This window comes from Lagopus muta, chromosome Z, assembly GCF_023343835.1.
Source record: "Lagopus muta isolate bLagMut1 chromosome Z, bLagMut1 primary, whole genome shotgun sequence".
Classification (NCBI taxonomy): domain Eukaryota; kingdom Metazoa; phylum Chordata; class Aves; order Galliformes; family Phasianidae; genus Lagopus; species Lagopus muta.
Window position 1 is genome coordinate 56836743 of NC_064472.1, and position 12245 is coordinate 56848987.

A 12245-nucleotide genomic window follows, 5' to 3' on the forward strand; every position below is an offset into this window, starting at 1 on the left:
TCTTCTCTCACCACAACTCAAATATAAGCTGATATTCCCTGAGTCAGGTTTTTGAGCCACGATTTGTGTCTCTGACTGGCTTGATTGCAGATGATGTTGCTCAAGCAAAACTTGCTCATATCTGAAAGCTGTGATATCTAGAAATCTTGTGCTTGTGACACAGGATCAAGAACAGTAGTGGACATCTGTTCTTCCCTCTAGCAGGGGAACTGCAGAAGACATTGTACTCTTCAGTTACCAAGGGTTTTTTGAATTTACACCTCCTTTATTGAGACATGCTGGGGCAGAATGTGAGCTGTCACATTAACAATGTCACTGCAGAGTTCAGTGAAAAAGAAACAGCCCATATGCAAAGTGAGAGAACATCTTTTTAAAAGGCTTCTTATAAAGACTAGAAACAACATCAAAATACATCTTAGAAATCTCCTGAGGCATTTGACTTGAAGAACAGTTTCAAAGAGAGTTACAACATCCAGCCATTACAAATATGGCTAGGAAGTGAACTGGACTTTGTATAAAGCTTTCTTTCTACTCCCATGAAGAGTCTAGAACAAAGTCAGTTGCCTTCAAGGAAGAATATTACCATACGTTGTAGGCAGCTCACTGAAAAATGGATTGTTTGTGTAGAAAGGCTTATTCTAAACAGAGTGGAATACAGTGGAGTGGAGTGGAGTGGTGTGGAGTAAAGTAGTTCAGTTAGAAGTGATGCATAAAGTACAGTTGGTTCAACTGTCTGTTCATTTCAAGATTAAGTAAAAGTTAAAGAATATTAATGAGGACGGTATTCAAATGTCTCTTGAGCACTGGCATAATCTGGGGCACCTGGCTAGTAAGACTGTTCCAATGTTTGACCACTCTCACAGTAAAGAAATTTTTCTCAGTGTCCAATCTGGTGCAGCTCTGTACTGTTCCCATTCTGCCATGGATTCCCAGGAGGAGAACCCTGCATTCCCCTCTCATGACACTGCAGGGAACAGTGAGGTCACCTCTCTGCCTCCCCTTCTCCAGATGAGGTAGCCCAGTGCTCTCAGCCTTTTTTCACACTACGCACCTTCAGTCTGTCGCCTGCTTTGCTGCCCTTCTCTGGACACTTTCAAGGACCTTCATGACCTTTTTATATTGTGGAGAGCAGAATCGCATGGGGTGTTGAAGATGAGGTCACATCAGTGCTATGTATAGTGGAAGCATCATGACTGGCTGTGCAGTTGCCTCTTGGCTGCCCAGATACAGTGTTGGCTCATGCTGAGCTTCTGTCACCAGCACACCCAGATCCTTTCATGCTGAGCTATTCTCCAGCCACTCTTCGCCTATCTGTGCCCATATCTGGCATTGCTGTGTACTTGCTGTAAAGATGGACATGTTTCTTTGTTAAACATTATCCCACTGATGACTGTCCAATGCCCTAATATATTTACATCTCTCTGTAATGCCTCTCATCTCTCCAGGATGTCAACAGCACTATACAGATTAGTTTCATCAGCAAACTTGTTGAGATGCTCTCCTGCATCCTCCCAGGTTCAGGCTGTATGTTAGGAAAAATGTCTTCTCAGAAAGAATGGTCAAGCATGGAAAAGGCTGCCAAGGGAGGTAGACACCATATAAGGATAGAAGACACTGTCTCTGGAGGTATTCTCTGGAGGTATACGCGTTTGTGGTGTTGAGGGTCATAGTTGGCATGATGGTGATAGGTTGATAGTCAGACCAGATCTTAGAATTCTTTTCCAACCTTAATTGTTTTGATTAATAAGAATCTATTAATAAGACTCTATTAATATGGTATTATTATTAAATATCTTTATCAATAACTTAAATAGTGGAATTGAGTGCACTCTCAACAAGTTTGCAGATCAAACAAATCTGTAGCTGACACAACAGGAGGAAGGAATGTCATCCAAAGGGACTGCAAAAGCTTGATAAGTGGGCTCGTGAATTTAGTAAGATTCAACATGGCCATAGCACAAGGTGTTGCACTTCAGTTGAGGCAACCCTAGATATATGTACAAACTGCGAGAACTCCTTGAGAGAAGCACCGTGGAGAAGGGTTTGAGCATTCTGGTGGATGAAAAGCTGGTACTGAGCCAGCAGTGTGTGCTTGTAGCCCAAAAGTCCACCTGCACCCTGGGCTGCATCCTGGGCCATCAGGATCAACAAAGGGATGAGTACTGCATCCAGGTCTGAAGCTTCCAGCACAAGAAATACATGGAACTGTTGGAGCAAGTCCAGAGGAGGGCCACTCGGAGGGCTAGAGTACCTCTTCTATAAAGAAAGGCTGATGGAATTGGCTTGTGTCAAACCTCTTGTCTTGTGTCAAATCTCTTATCTAAAGAAGAAAATGTTCTGGGGAGACCATATTGCTGCCTGTCAGTACCTAAAAGGAGCTTAGAAACAAGATGGAAATAAACTTTTTACATGCTCCAGTAGTGATAAGGCAAGGAGGAATGGTTTTAAACTGAAAGAGGGATGATTTAGATTAGCTGTTTGGAGGGATTTCTTTACTCAGGGAGTGGTGAGGCACTGGAACAGGCAGCCCACATAAGCTCCATCTCTCAGTTTGAGTGGAAGGACTAAATCCAGAATCGTACAGAAGGACCCGCCTCAGGTGATGGAAGCAGAAAGTCTGGAGACTTACCCTAATTTAATCCTTTAAGTCTGCTACATTTAAGATCTGCTCTCACAATAAGATGACAGTGGGGACACTGGATATTTATTTTAAATACTATGAGAATTGCTGAAGCCAGTGAGATAAAATCCCCAAGAAATAACTTCTTGATGATAGAACACAGCATAGAGTAATGTGTAATGGTTTTACTACTTAAATATCTCTTTCACTTCTCTTCTTAATCAATGGTGACATTCACCATGGATCCTCAGAAATTCATTCTCAGTCCAAACTGCAGTAAGGTTGGTTAAACTGATGAGACAGAAGTGTTTTGTGATGGTCTTCACAGCAGATTTGAGATAGCATCAGTTTTAATTCAGATCCTGGTCTGCTCTCACTAGCTGTGACATTTTATTTTATTTTAGCAGATGTGTTATTTCTTGAAGTTTTCTATCTCTTTGCCTATTCTTATTCAAACATATGTTTACATCCACAGCAGGGATACACATTGGGCAGAGAAGTAAACTGCCCTACAAGAATCTCCACAAGTAGATCTCAAGGTCTCTTGTGCTTTAAAGAGCTCCTTTCTTGCTTCACATATGCATAAAAACATTCCACGTTTCTGAGGTGGTATCCTCAGCTGCTATAAAACAGTCCCTTCCCCCTGTGGTCAGATGAGCAGCAATGGAGAAGCAGTGTGGTACACCCTGTTTGAACCTTGGCCCATGTCCATGCTGGTGGTGCTGTCTGCAGACCAGATCTTCTGTTAGTGCCTGGGCAGCACTGCTAGAGTAAGAGGAGCTGGGTCAATTTACATCACACTTATCTTGGAGAGATGTCAAGAGAGCACAGGGATTTTAACACATAGAAAACACTCTCACCAAGTTTCAGCCCCTCCCTTTACTTTTGAATTTATATACCTTATAGAGCTGTTAGCACTGAAGCTAAGGTCTAGCAGTCTCCTCTTTGTATCAGTTCCTGGGAAGGACACACAGAATTTGGTAGTTTTTTTTTTAATTCCATCAACATTATCCCATCCTCCTGCCATGAAGGCATCTGGAAGAGTGTCTTTGCACATGGTAAGTCAGGACTGCCTGCACTGAAGTGATAAAGTTTTACTAAGTGCATATGGAAGCCAAGAGAGTAATCTCTCCATTCAGCACATACTATTTTTAGGGTCGGAAGGACAGCCTCCCTTGTATGCCACTCACAAGGTCTGCTGTCTAAGCCCACTAGGACAGAAGCCTAGAGGCACAGGAATCCCTGAAAAAGACAGCAAGTGTCTCTGCAATAGAAAGAAGGGAGCATAAGGAGACCATTCTAATCCAATGCAGAGGAATTCTGGTGCCCCTGGCTCTGAGCAGCGTAAGATTGACAGGCAGTGCCACACTCATTCCTGCTCTGAGAAGTGGCCTCTAAGCCTTCTGCTGAAGCTTTGGAGGGCGATAGCAACATAGAAGATGTCCATTTTGCTCTCAGTTTCTCTTCTCTCAGTCTTCATTTTTCTTAGTACTCAATTTTATTTTAATTTCTCTCCTTTTTATACTCCCCACTGCAGCTCTGTCTTTGTTGCTATTGTTCCTATCTCCTGGTCAAAAATCAGCGAATATTTTGCAGAAGACACCTCTGATGCCCACTCTCCCATTTTCCCTTTTCTTTCTTTAAGGTTTTGAACAGGTCCATCTCCCCCTGAGCAGCCTCCTGTCAGCACCTCAGTGAGCCATTCTCCTCATGGCAAAGCACAGACAATGAATCACAAGGGTGAGAATCAGAGTAACAAAAGCACCACCAAGAGTTCATTTTAATTGCAGACATGGACTGATGAAACAAATTGCGCTTCCCATGTGAGGGAAGGGTGGGTGGAAGCATTTGTTTGACACAAGCCAGATGCTGTCTGTGTGTTGGTAATAATCATCTGGAGTGCTACAGAAGGACCATGGTTTATAAGAACTGCAAAGCGCTGTGACTGAAGGGTAGCCTGCCAGAGCCGGTGTGTTTCCAGGGTGCCTGCTGAGTGTCGGGATCAGTTTTCTGCTGTACAGAAGTACCCTGTTACCTAAAGATAGCGCTGACTCTCTTTTTACCCCACAAGAAATGGAAGTGAGAAGTGGAACTTTTTTTTTGCCCACCCACTTCTGATTTCTTTGACCCTAGGTGGTTTCACTAGCCATGCTCCGCAATCTCTTCATAAACACCTGTGCTTATAAAAGTGTGTTCATTGCCTCACCCCCATTAAGCACAGGCTGTTTGCATACTGGGATTTCAGAGATACCACTCCTCATCGTGTTTTTCTGGGACTGAGCTGTGGGAAGATGAATAGTTTCCTTTGCAGAAGCTTGCAAGAGTTCTGTTAAACTCCTTGTAGGTTTTAATTGGACTTTTTGAATCAACATGAAGATTTATCAGTGCTGTCAGTTCTGAAATACCTGAAGTTTCTTTATTTAATGAGGAAAAATTGATGATAGCAGTAGGGAGTAATGGAAATGAATCCAAAATACTACATGATGCTTTGGTCTTGGGGCAGTGCAAACTGGAAGACACAGTTATTTCCACAAGCTAGACTGCTTGTTGTGTCAAATGCCTCCTTGAAACAGTCTAAGCCAAAGACTCAGAACAAGTTCTGGAAATTCAGAAAATAAATGAAAAAGGAAAAAAAAGAAAGAGAAAAAAAAGAGAAATGAAAAACCTGATTGGAGAGAAAATGTTTTGGAATGATCATTCTGATGCACTGGGAAGGAGCTGAAGATGAGACAGTGGTTTTATTTACCAAGCAGTGTAAACAGGTGTGAACCAGAGTAATGGGTAGAGTAGGTTACATCACCTGCTCTCACAGACCTGCAGACTTCCCCAGATACCTTCCTAGTTTCTTCCCCATCTTTCTTGGATTCCAGTGTGGATTTCACCTCCTTTTAGTGCACTGCAAATGAAAAGAAAGACATGGAGACACACTTCTCTATCTTCCCCTTGCTATCTGCAATCTAAGAAGAAAAGGAAGGAAATTGTGAGTGTGCAGCTTGGCAAATGACCAGTCCACTAGCAACATCTCTAAGGCATGGTGCAAACAGGAGAGACAGAAACACATGTTCTCTTGTTCTTTCAGTTGTAAATTTCCCAGTTCTAAATTTCTTTTTGCTTCTGTTCTTCATAACTTCAGCATGAACTTTACCCTTCAATTCTTACCCTTCCTTCAGATCTACTTCTTTTCACTCATTTCATGCTTGCCAGCCACTCACTTTGGAATGGTAAAGGCTTACTTGATACTTTGCTTGTTCCTGCATTTGCTACATCGATTTATAAGCAGTTTAAGAAATAGCATGAAGGACATTGTAAGTAAAAAGAATTTAAGGTTCTTGAGGCTGAAAAAAATAAGAAAAAATGAATATATCATATTATTCAGTGAGACACCAAATTTATCATATCAAAAACATGAATAATATCATACATAACGATCAAATTTCAGGCTGCACATACTGTCATGGAGCTCGCATAGAACTGCTTGTGGAGGATGGGACCTGTGGTACTTCTTGCTACAGGATTGCTTGTGGGACCTTGTCGTGTTGTGAGTCTGATTACTCATGGCTTTTGTTTTCAAAGGAATGCAGAGCAGTTAGAAAGAAATCCTGCACTCATTCAGTTGGAAGGAGGTGTTGGAAACCTGGTAGTTTTTTTCACTTTTATTTTTTAGTCCTCTTCCTTTCCAGCAGAAGCGAACGTTCCTTGAAGTTTCACATATTTCAGCCAATACCACAGAATCACAGAATCTCAGAATGTCAGGATTGGAAGGGACCTTGGAAGTTCATCTAGTCCAATGCCCATGCTGGAGCAGAAACACGTAAATTACGTCACATGTAGCTATTTTTAATCTCCTGATGATATAAACACTCAGGGGCTACCTGAAATTTAAAACAACATAGAGAGCTCTTACAGCCTAGCATGCTAGGAGTTGGTTCATTGTTTCTAAAGAAATGGCTGAGATTGCTCTTCTAAGATTTGAGTTGTCTCCACCGGAATACTATGACTGAAAGTTAGCATTCAGAAAAGTACATCTGAACTGTGAATTCAAGATTCAGTCCCTCATTACTAGATAACTGTAGTAATCACTCAGCTGTCAGGTTGGAGCCAGTGATGTCATGTCTGTAAATGGTTTTCAAAGGCACTCATTCCCACTGCTTATTTAGGTGAGTGCTGGTGAAACTTTTATTTACGCTATGATGTATGTTCCTTTATTTTTTCTGTTACAGATCAAGGATCTGGCAACTCATTTTCACCTACAAACTGAGCCTGGGTTCCTTGTGTGTCAAGATCATCTTTTACTTCAGAAATGCAAAATTGGAGGATGCTAAGAAAAACCTTGGTTTGACATGTTCATTGAAAGGTGCCACGTGTGTTGTGTCTTTGTGCATTCCTTTGAATTTGTGCAACAGGTGCAAGGGCATTCTTTTGATTCTGGAACACTAAATTCACTTTTTGTACTTTTTATTTTTGGTCAGCATAAATTGCTGAAGCTTGTCATCAATTGAACCTGAAAAAACACTTCACTGCTCATAATTTGGGCTTTGTCCTGATTTTAGAGATCCTTGTTAAGCACTGAAACACGGGAAAAAAAAAATGTTTATTTATATTCTTTTTTCAGTTATTCTGCTTTGATTTTTAAGAAAGTGTGGATGTGATTAATAATACTGGAATTACTATAGAGAAGGAGAAGGACAGCAAATCAGTAGTGCCAGTAGTGTGATAACAGCTGTCAGACTACCAGAGGCAGTGGCCAGAAAAGTGGATGGCTTCAGGGGTCCAAGCCTAATTGTGTTTTCCCTTCCTGGCTGGAAAGTGAGAAGTTTAAAGTAGGATGGCAACCATGTGAAGGGGAGAAGATGTGGATACTTTGTCCATACTGACTTTCTCTGTAATTGTCACCATTTGAACACTTTTATCTTGATGAGGGGGCACTCTGAAGAGCAGAGAATTTCACACGTTTGAGATATTCTAGGATTCTTCATTGAATACGCAAAGTTTCTCCTAAAATAGTTGCGAGGTCTCCTACATATTTTGGGCAGGAAGCCTGTGGGTATACATGGGCTCTCCTGCAGTATGTGGGGAGTCACATCAGTGAATTTGTTGTCCCTGCTGATCTTTCATGTGCTTTCACAGAATCACAGAATCACAGAATCACCCGGGTTGGAAGGGACCCCAAGGATCATGTAGTTCCAACCCCCCTGCCTAGCAGGGCCACCAAACATACACATTCAGATCAGGTTGCCCAGGACCCCGTCCAACCTGGCCTTAAACACGTCCAAGGACGGGGCATCCACAACCTCCCTGGGCAGCCTGTTCCAGGGCCTAACCACTCTCCTAGTAAAGAACTTCCCCCTAACATCCAACCTAAATCTTCCCTCCTTCAACTTAAAACCATTTCCCCTAGTCCTGCTGTTGTCAGCCCTTTTGAAGAGTTTACTCCCCTCCTGGGTGTAGGTTCCCTTCAGGTATTGATAGGCTGCAATGAGGTCACCCCGCAGCCTTCTCTTCTCCAGGCTGAACAAGCCCAACTCCCTCAGCCTGTCCTCATAGGGGAGGTGCTCCAGCCCCCTGATCATCTTAGTCGCCCTCCTCTGGACCCTTTCCAAAATCTCAATGTCTTTCTTGTACTGAGGGCTCCACACCTGGACACAGTACTCCAGATGGGGCCTCACAAGAGCCGTGTAGAGAGGGACAATCACCTCCCTGTCCCTGCTGGCCACCCCTCTCCTGATGGAGCCCAGGATCCCATTTGCCTTTCGAGCTGCCAGAGCACACTGCTGGCTCATGTTCAGTCTCTCGTCCATCAGGACCCCCAGGTCCTTCTCTGCCGAGCTGCTCTCAAGGACCACTCCTCCCAGCCTGTACAGGTGCCTGGGGTTCCTCCGGCCCAAATGCAAAACCCTGCACTTTGCCGTGTTGAACCTCATTAGGTTCACCCGAGCCCAGCCCTCCAGCCTGTCGAGGTCCCTCTGAATGGCATCCCTTCCTTCCACCGTATCAACCGCACCACTCAGCTTGGTGTCGTCAGCAAACTTGCTGAGGGTGCACTCAATTCCCTCATCGATGTCATTAATAAAGATGTTAAAGAGCACCGGTCCCAAGACAGACCCTTGGGGGACACCACTTGTTACCGGCCTCCACCTGGACATAGAGCCATTGACCACCACCCTCTGTCTGCGGCCTTTCAACCAATTGCTTATCCATCGGGTCGTCCACCCATCAAATCCACTTCCCTCCAATTTGGAGATGAGGATGTGGTGGGGGACCATGTCAAAGGCCTTGCTCAGGTCCAGGTAAATGACATCGGTCGCCTTCCCTTCGTCCACCAATGCTGTCACTCCATCATAGAAGGCCACAAGATTAGTTAGGCATGACCTTCCTTTGGTGAAGCCGTGCTGGCTGTCTCGGATCACATGCTCATTCTTTATGTGACCGAGCATGTTGTCCAGGAGGATCTGTTCCATGATCTTCCCAGGGGCGCTGCGGGGTCGGCGTGCGACGGAAATAACTGAAAATGTCTCAGAATCCCCACAAGCCGCATTCAAGTGAAGAAAAGTTGAGTGCCTTGGAGGATGATCAAGAGAGCTTGGACAACTCGGAGCAGTCTGTCAGGAAGAGAATACAACAAAGTGTTCCAGGTTCACGTGGAGATGATACACCAAAGTCTAGCCCTCCTCGGCCTGTGTCAGTGGAAGAGTTAATGGAAACAGCTAAGGGAATAACCAACATGGCACTAGTACACGAGATTGTTGTTAATAGAGACTTCCAGATCAAACCGGCTGAGTTACCAGAACATAGCTTGGAAAAAAAAGTAAGAGAGATTGTGCACAAAGTTTTCTGGGATTGTCTGGAAGCTCAGCTGAAGGAAGAGCCACCGACATACGACCACGCAATTAAACTGTTGGGAGAAATTAAAGAGAATCTTCTGTCTCTTTTACTTCCTGGTCATACAAGATTAAGAAACCAGATTATGGAAGTTCTTGATCTGGATTTGATAAAACAGGAGGCCGAAAATGGGGCTCTGGACATTGCTAAGTTGATAGAATTTGTTACTGGAATGATGGGGACTCTCTGTGCTCCAGTTCGAGATGAAGAAATTAAGAAACTGAAAGATATACATGAAATAGTTCCTCTCTTCAGAGCAATTTTCTCTGTGTTAGACCTAATGAAAATGGATATGGCAAACTTCACTATCGCTAGTATTAGGCCAGAATTAATGCAGCAGTCTGCTGAATATGAAAGAAAGAAGTTTCAGGAGTTTCTTGAGAAACAGCCAAATTCTTTAGACCTTGTCACACACTGGTTGCAGGAAGCAGCAGATGATCTTGCAAAGCTGAGACATAAAAAGTTCCCTCCCCCCAGCACTGCTGTTGGTGCTGCTGGTGGAGCTGCTGCGTTGTGCTCCACTGCCATACAGAATCAGGCATATCTGAAGCTGCTGAAGTGGGATCACGCAAACAGGCCTTTCCCAGAAACAGTGCTCATGGACCAGAGGCGCTTTCAGGAAATACAGCTGGAACTGGAGCAGCTCCTCAAGGCTGGGACTGTCCTTCTGGTCACGTTCAATGCAGCGGGCGCAGCTCTCATCGATGTGCCTGGATTTGCTGAGAAAATCAAAACCATTGTCAGGGTGCTGCTGACAGGAATGCATCTCCCCTCCTTTAACCTGAAGGAGTCTTTGGCCACCATTGGTGAGAAGGTGTGTGCTGAAGTCAACAGCCGCCTTTCCCAGCATGGCTTTGCACCGTTCACAGCTGAGAAAGAGACTGTGCTGAAAGGACAGATCCAAGCAGTGGCCAACCCTGATAACGCCATCTGTAAACTAATAGATTCTCGAATTCAGAAGTTTCTGGAGCATTGTCTTGCATCTAGTCACCAGAAAGCGGTGCCGACTGTTCCTGGAGGATTAGGCCCTATTCAGAGAGAGCTGGAAGAGATTGTTGTCAAGTATGTTCGTCTTGTCAACTACAACAAGATGGTCTTCAGTCCTTACTACGATGCTGTTCTTGGCAAAATACTGACTAAGGAAGAACCCCAGCTTGTAGGGATGCCGGAGGAATCGTGAACACAGTTTGTGTACCAATGCAGTATTAATTTTATCAGCTATTTTGAAAAATTGCACCAGTGTTTTTCTAGGAAAACAGCTCTCCATGTGAATACTATTTCCTTTTAAGTCACTCGTGCTGCCTGATGAGGAAAATGCGTGAATTGCTTTCAGAGAACTCCAAGTCGTGCAGCCTCCAGCTTTACAGCAGGACCTCTTCTTGGATGAAGATCATAGTAGTTAGTTTGTCATAAGTGCCCTGCGAGTGTCAGTGAGACACTGTATTAATTTGAACTGCCTGGGGGCCTGAAGGCTCTGAACACACTTGTATTCTGTCCCTCTTTGCGCAGTGGCCTTCTCAAACTTCCATTCTTCCTGCTGCAGTGTGTTAAGAGAGGGCTACCTGTCTTTCCATCCACTAACATGCCATCATAGCAGAACTGTGTCCCATGCTGTCACCTGACTGCCCAGGTGCATCCTCCTTTTCTTCCTACTCATAATAGAGCTGCTGGAGAAGCTTCTTTTCTGGAGAGGTGTTGCATAAGGGATGCTAAGTTGCAAAATGAAGGAGAACACTACCTTTCTTATTTGATCTTTCCCCTTGTACAGAGAGATGAGCGTTCATGTGCACGCTTCTGAAGAAGACAGTTCTGTGCCAGGGCAGCAGTGGATCTGTGAAGGAAAATCACAGACTTTCATCCTTCACAGTTTTCTGTTGACCTACCAGGATCTGCCGTTCTTTAGGTCAGGGAGCATCTACTCAGTGAATTTCACAGGAAAAAGTAGTGAAGCTAGTTGTAAGAGTACAGCATTTCCACGTTAACTATAATACAACTCAGGCAGCTGAGATACAGGTAGCTCTGCATCAGGAAAGCTGTGGATGAGATCAGTTATTCTGCTAGAAATGTAGAATAAGTTATGTCTCCAGAGATACACACAGAGTATAACTAAAATTTCTACCTCTTCACTATTTAACATTTTCATGACTACTTAACATTTTCCTTTGCTATTATATGAACACCTCGAAAATCTAGGCAGCTTAGCCCTGCAAATTTGCTTCAAATGTTACCAAGCCCTGAGCAATCTGGTCTAGCTGTAGATGTTCCTGTTCATTGCACAGGATTTGGGGTAGATGACCTTTAAGGGTCCCTTACAACCCAAACAATTCTAATAGGAATTCTACTGCAAAAATTTTATTTTCCAAAATAGTGATCAGGCACTGGAAAGAGGTTCCCAGGAAAGTGGTTGAGTCGCCATCTCTGGAGGTGTCAAGAAACATTCAGATGTGGTACTGAAGTACACTGTTTAGTGGGGAAATATTGATGCTATGTAGATGGTTGGACCAGATGATCATGGAGGTCTTTTCCAACATCAATGATTCTGTGATTCACAGGGAGTTTGTATTCCAAAATCCATAAGTACTTAGTAAGAGACTGCAAGCAGCCATAGACTACTGAGGCAGAATGGTTTAGATGCTCTGCTCCTTGCAGTGTCCACCCAGTGAATGCATTCTGTGTCTAACTTGAGCTTTGTCTTTGGAGGAGCAGTGAGAAGGTCCTTCCATCTCTGCAGATTCATTGCTAATCA

At 43.8% G+C, this 12245-nt stretch overlaps 1 protein-coding gene across 1 annotated transcript; it reads left to right on the forward strand.

Annotated features, from left to right (window-relative positions):
• The first annotated feature begins 9107 nt into the window (after positions 1-9107).
• Positions 9108-10774, forward strand: LOC125686934 (T-complex protein 11-like protein 1). Its single transcript, XM_048931546.1, has one exon. The coding sequence runs from the start codon at positions 9129-9131 to the stop codon at positions 10677-10679; it is 1551 nt and encodes a 516-aa protein (XP_048787503.1). The 5' UTR covers positions 9108-9128; the 3' UTR covers positions 10680-10774.
• The last annotated feature ends 1471 nt before the right edge of the window (positions 10775-12245 follow it).